The sequence below is a fragment of the Montipora foliosa genome, chromosome 6 (genome assembly GCF_036669935.1).
Source record: "Montipora foliosa isolate CH-2021 chromosome 6, ASM3666993v2, whole genome shotgun sequence".
In the NCBI taxonomy this organism is placed as follows: domain Eukaryota; kingdom Metazoa; phylum Cnidaria; class Anthozoa; order Scleractinia; family Acroporidae; genus Montipora; species Montipora foliosa.
Window position 1 is genome coordinate 53,085,425 of NC_090874.1, and position 12,500 is coordinate 53,097,924.

General features: G+C 41.7%; 1 protein-coding gene across 1 annotated transcript in view; it reads right to left on the reverse strand.

Moving 5' to 3' along the window:
• The window catches only part of LOC138007737 (protein-glutamine gamma-glutamyltransferase K-like), a 29,772-nt gene that overhangs the window by 11,727 nt on the left and 5,545 nt on the right, over positions 1-12,500 (reverse strand). The window contains exons 2-12 of the mRNA XM_068854798.1: positions 12,173-12,217; positions 11,776-11,928; positions 11,365-11,543; positions 11,092-11,274; positions 9,774-10,034; positions 9,563-9,681; positions 6,535-6,642; positions 4,188-4,365; positions 2,125-2,260; positions 1,737-1,840; positions 1,415-1,657 (exon numbers count right to left, since the gene is read on the reverse strand). Coding sequence (XP_068710899.1) covers positions 1,415-1,657; positions 1,737-1,840; positions 2,125-2,260; positions 4,188-4,365; positions 6,535-6,642; positions 9,563-9,681; positions 9,774-10,034; positions 11,092-11,274; positions 11,365-11,543; positions 11,776-11,928; positions 12,173-12,217 — 1,709 coding nt within the window. The remainder of the gene's footprint in view (positions 1-1,414; positions 1,658-1,736; positions 1,841-2,124; positions 2,261-4,187; positions 4,366-6,534; positions 6,643-9,562; positions 9,682-9,773; positions 10,035-11,091; positions 11,275-11,364; positions 11,544-11,775; positions 11,929-12,172; positions 12,218-12,500) is intronic.

Sequence of the window (12,500 nt, forward strand, 5' to 3'; positions counted from 1 at the left end):
TGACTTAGGGTTATTTTACATCACTTGTCTAAGATCAGTTTTAGATTATGCGATCCCTGTGTATTATTAGTCACTCCCAAAGTATTTAGTTAATGAGCTAGAGCGAGTCCAGAAGAGGGCTTTAAAAATCATGTGCCCTCGCCTCAGTTACGATGGAGCTCTTACTCACATGGAGATAGCGCCGCTTAGCGTCCATCACAGTAATATTTGTGCCACGCTTTTCAACGAGATCCTAAGTGATTCAGATCATAGGCTACGGGCATTATTGCCGCCTTCACATCAGGCCTGCAAATATTCGCTTCGACGAACACGCAAATTTGACATTCCTAAAATAATAACGAAACGCGCAAGAAATAGTTTTATTATTAAGTCAAGTTTTAATATAAATACGGTATAAATTACTTTTAGATCTTGTAAATAGCTTTTCGAACGTAATAGTTCTTTATTATATAGCATTATTATATATTTAGGTAATTTTTATTTACGCAATTCAGCCCTTGGCTGCCGTGTATTGTTTTCAATAAAATCTATCTATTTATCTATCTAAAATCTATCTATCTATCTAAAAACCAAAAAACTAAATGAGCAAAATAAAGAGATTCTTAACTGACTCTCAACGGCTTGGTATGTCAGTTAAATTGTATGTTCTGAAAATTTTGGTTTATTTGAGCCTGAACGTTCTTATGTTAAAAAAGAAGACTAGTGTATTATAACGGCTCCCGTAGTTGGTTCAAAAACCTTAGGGACTTAAAACATACAACGAAAACAATGACTTTCAATGACTTTCAGACTTTCAAGTCTTCTCGGATAAGGACGATAAGCCGGAGGTCCCCTCTCACAACCCTTCAATGTCTATAATCCTGTGGGACGTAAAAGAACCCACACACTTGTCGCTAAGAGTAGGGCACGTAGTTCCCGGTGTTGTGGTCTGTATTTTGTTGAGTATCATGGTTGGGAGGGTAAAGAAAAGGGGCCACAGTAATTGGCGCAAGCTGTTCTGGCGCTCTGCCAGCTTGACTGGCAAAGTTAATAAAATTAAAAAGTGGAGCCTAATCCTTAACTCAATAGAGCTGCATCAGACCTCTTATTCTTGGTTTGCATCCACGTGATGAGACGGCCATGTTGCTGTATGAAACAATAGAAAATGGCTCCACACGTTTTGCACAATAATAGAGTCAAATTCCAAAAAGGCATTTTACTGCATTGTTCTGTACAACAACATGGCCGCCGTGACGTCATATGCAAATCATCAATGCTTGTCCAATCAAATTAGACGTTGTAAAGAGCTGCTTGACAACTGAATTTAACCCTCAGGGGTTTCGCGAAAATAGCAGCCTGAAAAATCGGACATGGAGAAAGTGACACGCAATGCAAAACGAACAGACAGAATGGGAGAGCATATAAACACACCCACCTTCAGAATGTTTATAGTCTAAAGTCAAATCCTCTCTTTCAGGTGCACCAACAGCCTTTGTACTGATATAAAACCCGATTGCGTTTTTCTGTTTGCTTGTTTTCGTCATGGAGCCGTCAGGGTTAACCAACCAGTAGACAATGTCACCGTTCACTTCCGCGAACACGAAACCCGTGTCGTAAGGAAGAAATACTTCTCCGTTCTTCACTGCGTTGACGGATGCTGGACCACATCGGAAAACACCTTGAAAAAAAAAAAAGAAGAGGATTCAGGCCTGCGCACAAACAAATTAACTCAACAACGAAATTGAACTTTGCCTTACCATTGCTGAGTTCTTGTGGTGTTGCATCGTGTATCTGCCATCCGTTGTGACCATCAGGTAGATCAGGGCGCTTGAACCATGATTCGTTCCACACGTGGTAATTCCTCAAAATAAATCAATAAATTGTCTGACTTTTTTCCGAATGAAACGCTCTAGCAGCGATAGGCTAAGGCAACGACTTAAGGGTACGGGTGAGGGTGTGTGGACAAAGAAGGGTAGGGGAGGGAAGGTGACAGGTGGACCTTCACCCGACGAGCCTCGAGTTCACTTCATCGTCTACTTTAGGATGACGAAATACAACTGTGTGGACAGCAAGCGTGTGGGGCAAGTTCCGTTTTCAAAGAAAACCAAGGAATAGTACAATGTAATCACAGTTGGTCTTACATACCAAACAGAGTCGTTCCTCCAGTCAATTACTTCTCCTTCTTGGTCGAAATGATAGTCAATTGTCAGGCTCTTGTCTATATCGTGAGCTGAGTCAAAATTTGTCACACTTCTGGTTGGAATTCCCAACGCTCTCATCACTGAAAAGTAATGCAATCATCATCATCATCTGTCCTCATCACTACACTCATCGTCATCACATTTGCCAAGCAGACATGCTCCGTGCAATAAAGTGACGAGAGTACTCTTCTGTAGCTAATGTAATATGGCCAATGTTCAATTCCTGGACCCCACGTCACATGTGAGTTGAGTTTGTTGGTTCTCTGCTTTGCCCTGAGTGCGGGTTTTTCTCCGGGTACTCCGGTTTTCCTCAAATGACCATCATGTGATTTGATTTGTAAAGAACCGTAGGTTTAATTTCAAAACTGTCAACGGCTACGCTACCCCAATTAAATAAACGATTACCATGATAACCATCATTATCAACCTGTTAATCTTTCTAGGGCCCCCACAGATGAGGCAAGTTGATATCAACGACTAATTGTAGTCGACATCTTAATTGCATCTACAACTGATAGGAAATAGCGACAAGAAATGAAGAACCGCTGATTGCAAAAATCGTTTGCGTCGCTGCCAAACACACTTTGCTCACAGACGGGAGAAAAGGAGTAGACGATAACAAAACGGCCGCGTTTGTCGTCGACGGCTTGATTTTCGCTAATTGTAGTCAATCACCTGATTGACAGTTTGTGACCGATGACGTTTTGTTATCGCCAACTAAAAGGTTATGGATAACAACTTGCCTCGTCTGTGGAGGCCCTTAGATTGTTCCAATTTTTACTAATAAGCGAAAACGATTCTACAGGAAATAATAATAACAATAATAATAATAATAATAATAATAATAATAATAATAATAATAATAATAATAATCACTTTATTTTAGTCTCAAGGTTATTTAGCTGAGCAAGAGTGCTCTACTAATTTGGGAGACTACAAATCAACTGAAATCAGAACAAATCACATTATTATACATTGGTGTCACCAGCTCGATTTTGATTGGCTATAAGCACGCAGCTAATTCTTGCTTGCTCTGTTTCTCTTACGTCATACCTACAAACAATTTTTGTCATAGTGGAGCTCAGCTAAGGAATATGCATAATAAAACAATTATTGAATTCGGTTTTCGCATGTTAGCGATAATTATCAAGGCCTCAGTTTGTGTTATCCGCCTCAGTCTTCGGCTTCAGCAGATAACACAAACTTTGGCCTTGATAATTATCGCTAACATGCTCAACCTCATCCAATAATTGTTAAATGTTGGTTTTTGAGGAAAGGGGAAAACCGGAGTACCCGCAGAAAAACCTCTCGGAGCAGAGTAGAGAACCAACAAACTCAACCCACATATGGCGTGGAATCCGGGAATCGATCCCGGGTCACATTGGTGGAAGGCGAGTGCTCTCACCAATGCTCCGCTTATTAGGTATGTTGATCAGCGGATGTAAAGCGGATCTCTGAAAGGTATATTTTGTTTTCTACTATTAGTATAAACAACATACGTTGCGTATCTGAACAAAGCAACCGCCAAGAAGTGAAATAAAAACAATGCAGTAGTGGTTGTCGGAACACAGTGAACCCCTGGTCGTTAATCATCATCATCATAGCTTTCTATACCTTCGGATTTTAGAGTAGCTTGATGAAGACAAAATATATCCGACCTCTTACCCCCCCCCCCCCCTCCCCCCTCCCCAACCATGATTTACCACAGAAGACAAACCACAACGAGGGGAACTTCCCGCCCTACTCTGCGAATAGTGTGTGGGTTCTTTTGCGTCCTACGGGGTTATGACTATTGAAGGGTGGTGAGACGGGGCCTACTGTTTATCGTTCTTATCAGAGAAGGCTAGAGAGGTTAACTATTTGCAGATGTCATTACAAAGGTAGCACTTTCTCCTCAGTTAAGAGTTGGTCAGGTCGGAGTTTTGACCTTCCGCACAGTTGTCCGACCGGTCTTACAACACAGCGCGGTCTAGAATGATTCAAAAGCAAACCATTTTCACTACTTACAAGTAGTCACTAGTCCTGAAAATACCCAGCACTGAGCATATTTCACACTTTTTTTTGTCTCCCAGAACTGTTCAAGGATTTCAGTGCTTCCACTCCATGCCGTTGGTCTTGTTCCTCCTGGATAAGTATTGGACCAGCGCCCTGTAAGAATGCCGCCATCACCAGAATTTGAATTAGCCTGTGAAAGGAAAGCTTCGTGTTGTTCTTTTTGTATAGGCCACGCTTTGAGCCTTTTTGTCATGCGTGGCAAAAAAACTGAAAATGTGCCATTGAAGCAACGAAAAATTAATACTCTTTTCTTGTTCAATGCAAGAAGTCGTGACCTATTTATACAGGTAACTAATCAAGACGTTAGAGGCATATAATTAGAGGCCTCGAGTACGAGATCGAATAGAGAAATGCCCGTATGTTTACAAGCACATACACAAAAAGATAGGTACGCATACAGGTGCGTACGCGGGTCTCTACTGCAAAATCGTATAACAAGGCAAGTAATGGAAGCATTGTTAGCTTGCTAAAAGTGTGTCTTGATTGTTGTAAGTGGAATTATTAACAATGGTTTTGATTAATGTGATGTATTGTATAGAGTGAAGACATGACGGGTTCATCCTATTTTCAAGGTAAGGAATTATTTGTTGTTACATTATTGACAAAAATCTCCAGTACAAATGTCATTTATTGTGTCATATCAAAACGATTTACAAGACGACAAATCTGAACATTGTATAATTGATATTGAGTGTTAAGGCCTGGCCAAACGCTTGCAACATTTCAACGCAACATCTTGCAACATTGATTTGTTGCCTGACGTTGCGACATGTGTTGAATGGACTGGCCAAACGCACGCAACATATCGCAACACGGTGGCCAAACGTACGCAACATGTTGTGCCCAACAATGTTCCAAGATGTTGTGTTGAAATGTTGCGAGCGTTTGGCCAGGTCTTCACATATGCATCACATCAAATTAACCAGAAATTAACAGTTTTTTCTTTGCAACACAAAATGGATGCTAAACACATCTTGAACATGAAATATTACCCACATGACTTTTACTACTAAGCTTTACGGAAATAGATCTTATCATTTGAACTGGATTTATGTTTGAGTTTTGGGTTTCATTTTGATAAGACCCCTTCAAAGAAATTTGCTGAAGAAACAATCGCTTTTGGACTTCAAGTATTCATCGCGTACCACGTTTTATAATGGGCTGCTGTGCTTCTTAGTCCACGAAAATGGAGTCGAATTTCAAAGTATTAATTTTATCCTCCGTAATGTTTGTTTCTTCTAATGCGGACTGCAAACAGGGGCACCCAACGAGATTATAGCTCAAAACCACTTAAACATAGCATTGTCAGACGTATTCTAGTATTTAATCGGTAGATATAGGCATATTTTTATCCCCTAAAAATGTTTCATCTGTTCGGATTTCCTAGCTGAAAGTCTAGTGATCCGAAAATTCTAGGGATCAAAACCTACCTTTTCGAAAATTTCAGCCAGAAAAAAAGCTCCCGAAAATTCTAGGTGACCTTTTTAGGGTAAAAATCCATTAAAAATGGTCAATTATACCATATTTTAGATGTTCGAAAATCCTAGGACAGGCAGGCAAGCATGAACTTTTACAACAAATGTTTCGAAAATTCTAGATCTCCAATCGTCTTCCGAACAGATATTTTCCGAAAATTGACGTTGGGTGCCCCTGTGCAAAACCTTCTGGGTCTAGTTATTGACGTCCCAAACCCGAGGAGTCTTGACGTTGAAGAACGATGGAGTCGTCGTGTCTTCCAAAGTACTATCGGCATTACGGATCGCTTATCATCAATAACGTTAACAAAATTTTTTCAGCATAGTAGCTAGCTGTACAAACGCAGTAGACACAAAAACAACAAATAAGGTCGAACCACTAAGAGAAAGAAGCGAAAAACACTCATTAAAGTGAGCCCTCAGACAGGCAGAGTGAGTTCACTTCGTATGAAGCAATGGTCAAGTGATTTAAATTAACATTAAACTTGCTTTTACGACAAGTTGCCAACGCCGAACTGAAAATTTCTGTTTTGCCAATCAAAGTATAAGTGAAAATCTTGGTGATTTAATATCAATTTATTCCTTGCTGCCGTGTTTAATGGCCACAATTATCGACTTATAAATACGTTAGCATAACAAGATTTCATGGTTTCATGACACACAGTATCCAACACTGAGAGTACGAATATTGTCTATTGGCCGTTGACGGTAGACGCAAAGACGAACTTCTCTATTTCCGATCCACCAAGTTTTCACTCATACGGAAAGTAAAAAAAGAAATTACCATCTATTGAATGGCTTACGGTTGACGATATTTTACTCACCATGGCTGATATGGTGCGTGTAATTTCAATTGGGTTGGCCCTCGCAACGGTAGGCAGTTCAGCTTTATCCAGCAACCACAACGCAGTATACAACGCAACGTCATCAAACTAAAAGTTAAAAAATCGTCTAGTTTAGAGTTAACAAACAAGAAACAAAAGTAGACTTGAGATGCTCCCCAGTCGCAATGTTAAGCAACTGATGATAGCATTGATATTGCCAGCAACTGAGCAAGAAAGCTCTGCTTTTGTCACTTATGTCCATTGAAAATGCAAGCAATTAGATGCACGCCTGACTTTTACATCCAACACGAAGTGGCCCTTAAGTTTAAGCTTTGCTACCTATTTCCGACAATAGTGTTAGTTTTGGCGGGGTAACCTTATTTTTGTGTTGGGGAACACAAATGCTCCAGCCGTGGTGTGCGCGGAGGAAGGCAGGCGCATAAAACGGCTGGTCAATCGAGCAGCAGGGTAAATCCAGCAGTTTATCTTTACTTATGGAGCAGTGTTTTATGGGAGACTTTGTGACGTCAATTGTCTGCGTTCCTATAAATATGGGGAGAAGAGCCACGGAACACTTCGTGACCCTTACTGAAATCGGCGTGCGCCCAAATACATTTTTGGACACATCGGTTTTGTACAATAGGCCTTAACCACAGGTAAAGACCTGTTTCTATATCTCAAAGTGCCCTTGGACGTGAGGTGCCTGGGAATGAAATTAAATCACTGGAATCGGTCAGTGTAAAATGCAGACTGAGGTTATAATGTAACTGTTGAAAAAGCCCAAACCCCTTAGAAATGCTAACCTTAGGCTTAATTAGGCCTAAAACAATATTTAGGCTTAACTGTTAGCATTCCGATTCCAGTGATTTAATTTCATTCCCAGGCACCTCACGTCCAAGGACACTTTGAGATATGGAAACAAGTCTTTACCCTTAATCACAAAGCGGCCATGTTGAGTCTCGAAGGGAATGAAAACTTTTGTTTTTGCGCACCGAAATTCGTTCCCAAACATTTCAACTCGAAATCTATTGTCTATGGTTAATATGGCCGCCGCGCGAAGAAAGCCCATTTCAAGCGAGTTAAAGAGTTAAGACAAAGGGAAAATTTCACGTGTTGGGCGTTTTTTTCAACCAATGTAATGCTTCTTTTCGATTATTTTGTGGCGTTTACGTTGGAAAGGGTTACGTACGTTGTACGTTGTACGTTGTGGGTGGTTTTGGTTACATAAGTATCGTGTGTCTAACCTGTGCATAGACTTTCTATTTTTGGCCCAACTGGCAGAAGTCAAGTACATACCGAAGCCGTGGAGAGCTTGTAAGGGAGAAGGAAAGCCATCCTTCCCACTCGGCCGAGCTCTTGTGGTTTCGCTGCATAACCAGCTGCGACGAGAAATCGCTGGTCACAATGCAATGAGTCGGGAGGTGTTGCACACTTAGGGCCTGTTTACATGGCGGTGAGGTAACCCGCCTAGCTGTCCATATAAACTCTTACTTTTTTTTTCTGCCTCGCATTCACATGACAGGTGAGATAACCCACCGAGGCGGGTTCCCCGGTAAATTATGCCCAGAATTGACTCCAATTAGATGCATGCTCAATTTTGACATCCAACACGAAGTGTCCCTTTAAGTCAAAGCAATTGCTACCTATTTTCAACAACAAGGTAAGGATAAAGGTTAGCATAATTTTTAGCTTTGGGTAAATGCAGCAGTTAATCTTTACTTAAAGAGCAACATTTGCGGGACACTTTTTGACGTTAATTGGATGTATTCCCAGAGACTCGGGCATCTAATTGGGGTCAATCCTAGACCGGGGTCGCAGCCGGAGTCGCATTTTGCCATGTAAACGCTTGAAGGTGGGGAAAACCGACAACTCGGGGTCGGCAAGTGTCACGATATATAGCGCCTTTCCAGGTGATCTGCTGACGCAATTTGGAGGACTGGGAAGAAGAATTTTAACGCCGTATCCCAGAACCGCGCGCGGCCTTAGGCGTTGTTTTCAAACTCCCTGCAGAATATCCATCGCAAAAACTCAACAGATTATTCCGTGTCTACCACATTTCCTGTTACTAAATGAACATTCTAGTAGACCCGACGAGATCTAACCTTGAATTCGAAAATAAGGCCGCGCGCGGTTGTGGAATACGGCGTTAAAATTTTTCTCCACAGTCCTCCGGATTACGTCACCAGATCACCTGGTTGGCGGAGGCGTTGCGGCATTAAGAGCGATAATGGTAGTGGAAGTGGATTTCTTTTGTTTACCCACGGAACAGCTTAAGAGCACTCAGGAGCTCGTTCAACATGTGTCCGTGCATTCCGGATAGAAATGGAATCTAGCATTGTTGGTTTTTGAGGAGAGGGGAAAACCGGAGTACCCGGAGAAAAAACCTCTCGGAGCAAAGAGAGAACCAACTACAAAGTCAACCCACATTTGACGCCGGGACCGGGAATCGAACCCTGGCCACATTGGTGGGAGGCGAGTGCTCCAACCACTGCGCCATCCCTGCACCCCAAGAAGCCACAGCACTGAAAAGAGGAGAGAGGAACGGTTTAGGGAGGAGGCTTACATTGACAGGTACATCAGCGGCTTATTTTCTTTCGTATAAACGGCCATAATATCGGAAGTAATGTAGACTGCAAGGGTAGTATTACGTCACATAACCCCGACAAAGTACTGATCTGGGAGAATGGTGAAAAATCAGGGAGAAACGGCCGAAAAATTAGGGAGGAGGGAGAAAAATTAGTTTAAAAGTGGGGAGATAACATATTTGCGTACCCGTTCCTCTCCCGTCTGAAACGTTGAAGCAAGAGAAGCTAGTGGGAGTAAAAGAGCATTAACCGCCAAAATGCCTCCTTCAACCACCATTTTGCCTGTTTAAGTACTTAGCAACCACCCAGGAGCCTCGAGAAAGGTCACCTGGGACCCCGTGGGGGCAATGATGGCACGGAAACGCGAGCCATTTTTCGACTCCACCTACCCGGGTTTACCCCACCTCCATGTATTTCATGCACAATTTAGGTAAACATCGTACCTGGCCAAATTTCCAAGCAAGTTTACTCTTATAGTAAGAAGTTCCTCTCCAGATGTAGCCAAGGTTTTCAAGCACATACTCTTCACGTTCCTCTTCGCTATCCATATAAACTGCATCTTCTAAGAAATGAAGATAAAATTATGTGAACTTTGAATTGAACGAATTATCGATGACATGACAAAAGGACTGTGAGAGCTTAAAGCAGTATTACCTGCACACCAAGCATTAAACAAGATGTAAAATTGTTCCTCGTGCTTGTAACGATATGTTAATATTTCTCCAGATGAATTTTTGCTCTTCGTCTCTATGAAGATCTCATATTGACCAGTAATGGCATTAGCTGGAGGCATTATTGACAGACGTACAGTGTTTCCACCGGCCTCCTTAATCTGCATACCCCATGCAACAGGAGTTAGGCTCTCTTGAATAGAGACTCTCGTCAGAGATCCTTTACTTTCCTGAGGTCGTTTGCCTACAAAGACACAGATAACATTTATTCCAGTTGTTCAAAAGGTGGATAACGCTATCCACCAGATGAATAATTATCCATTGGATAGCGCAATTGGTTTTGCTATAACTTATCCAATGGATAGTGATTATCCGGCGAATAGCACTATCCGTCGTTTGAACAACTGGGGCCAGATGCGCTCAACCTTGAACGACGAGAGGAAACTGCCTGAGCATCATGATGTCATTCACAATCTCTCCTTTCCCTTTCAAACTTTCAGCAGATCTCACCTTTCGGCATAATAACGTTAGCGGAAAACTAACAAATAAATGATTACATAAAATGTTATTATAAGATACAACAAGCAACATACCAACGGTAAAACGCCATGATGCGCGCTAAACAGAAGTGAACGGAATCTAAAAGCTTTGGTGCGTAAAAGAGCAGCTGCGAGGCGGTCAACCTTGTCCCCTCTGTTTTCTCTAGCTTTCAACATGGCGGCTATGTTGAAAGCAACACATTCTTGCCCACGAATTCACGATTATCCTGAATTGTTAATTCGCTTTGAATTCACTATTGTCGTGAATTTTGGACTCTGTTTCCCAGGATTTGTGATAGCAGAGAAAATAAGGAAATAAAAAGTCATATCCGTTGATTGGATTTGAACCCGGAACTATAGGAACCGCTTCTTTCCGCTTTACCACCTTAACTCTACCATAGAATGTCGCTGCTGAAGAGTAATTAGGCCTAAGCTACATTAATAATTTAGGCCTAAGCTTTGATTTTAAAATGTTTATCTTTTTCGTGAAGTTTGGAAACCGTCCTTTTGTAGTGTTTAATGTTGTTTGTTGGCGAGTGACAATACACTATTAGTATAATTTTCAGCGGTGAGGTTAAGGAGAGGGAAACGACGAAGACGCCTTGGACAACGGCCCCGGACAAGGTTTTCCTTTAACTCTGCAGCCTTTTCATTGCATCAGCGAAAGGGTCAAACCAGCTTCACGACTCGAGCTAATTAAGTCCCGCGGGATTTTATTTGGAGTTCTCGTCAACTCCACTTTGCCATGATAAAAAAACTTACCTGTAGCTAACTGTACTAAAATTACGTCATCGCCTGGATTGTAATCTCTGTCAAACGTCACAGTGACGTCAAAGACCTTTCCTCTTCTGATTATCAGCTGTTCAATTTCGTAACCATCTGTTTTATGATCCTTTTTATTTTCTTCAACGAGCAGGTCAACAGTTGTAGTCTTCAGCTGTCCAACTACAAAAAAAAAAAAAAAGAAAAACGAGTGAAAAAAGTGTTCATAAGCGGTTCAAAAATACGGACAAGATCAAGTAACTTGTTTTGTACCGTTCTCAGTCGAATTCACATCCGGTTTCAAGTTGATTGAATTATTTCGAAAATCAGCGTCGCTGACGGGATTCCGTCTTCCTTCACCTTCACCCAGTCGCGATCTGTTGCAAGTATTTGAGGTGGACTCTCCATTTGAGGTCTCTACACCAGCACTTACAGTATCAGCGGTTGTCCGTCTACAAAATAAATCGGGTTCAGAAGGTCATTCACCCAAATGACTAAAACTCTAGACTTCTCTGAACAAGGAGCCCATAGGTACGTATCTGGGGCTCCTGACTAAACTGAATACACAACTGAAAGTTGCTTAAAACATGTTATCATTTACGTGTAGCGTCAAAGTTAAGAATCTATCTGACTGACTGAATGAATGAGTGTCTGACTGAATGACTGTCTGACAGACTTACTTACGTTGGTGGGTCGGGCTGCGGTTGCAGTCTCGGTTCAGGCAAAGGATCTGGCGGACTGTCAGCGGGCTGAGGTTTGGGTTGCGTTTGAGGCTGCGGTTGTGGCTGCGGTTGTGAATGGGGTTCAACTGACGCTCCAGCTCCGTTTTGTCCACCTCTGTTTGAAAAAGAAAGAATGGTTTAGAAAATACCGCGTCCGTTTCGAGCGAACAAGATTTAAAACCAAATCGACTGCTAAGGGGATGACAACTCACCTTCTAGTGACAATAAATTCAGAACTACAATATAATTTCATATATAGTAATTAATGTAAAAATGAATTCAAAATCAACCGTTAGAAACTAGATAACCTATTTCGTTTGGCCAGGTGGAATATATCAGATAGGATAAAAAGTACATACCGCGAGTGAGCTCCCTCCGGTTCAACTCGGTGGTCACTCTTTCCCCTATCAGACAAACAAGAACTTCACTACGCACATGCTTGTTAGTGTGGGTGGGGGAAAGAGGTTGCATGTGACATCCAGTACCTGCACCGCTTTTGGTCCCTTACTAAGCATTACGGTTCTCCCTCATTAATCTGGAATCGTTTACATTAAGGTGATTCCCGGGTAAAAGAACCCGTCATAGATTTCCGATGAAACTTGGTATGATGACATTACAGTACAAGGAGATGATAAAAAGGTAATAAAAAGAGGGGGTCACCGTGCTTGTTTTCATGCCACGATGCTG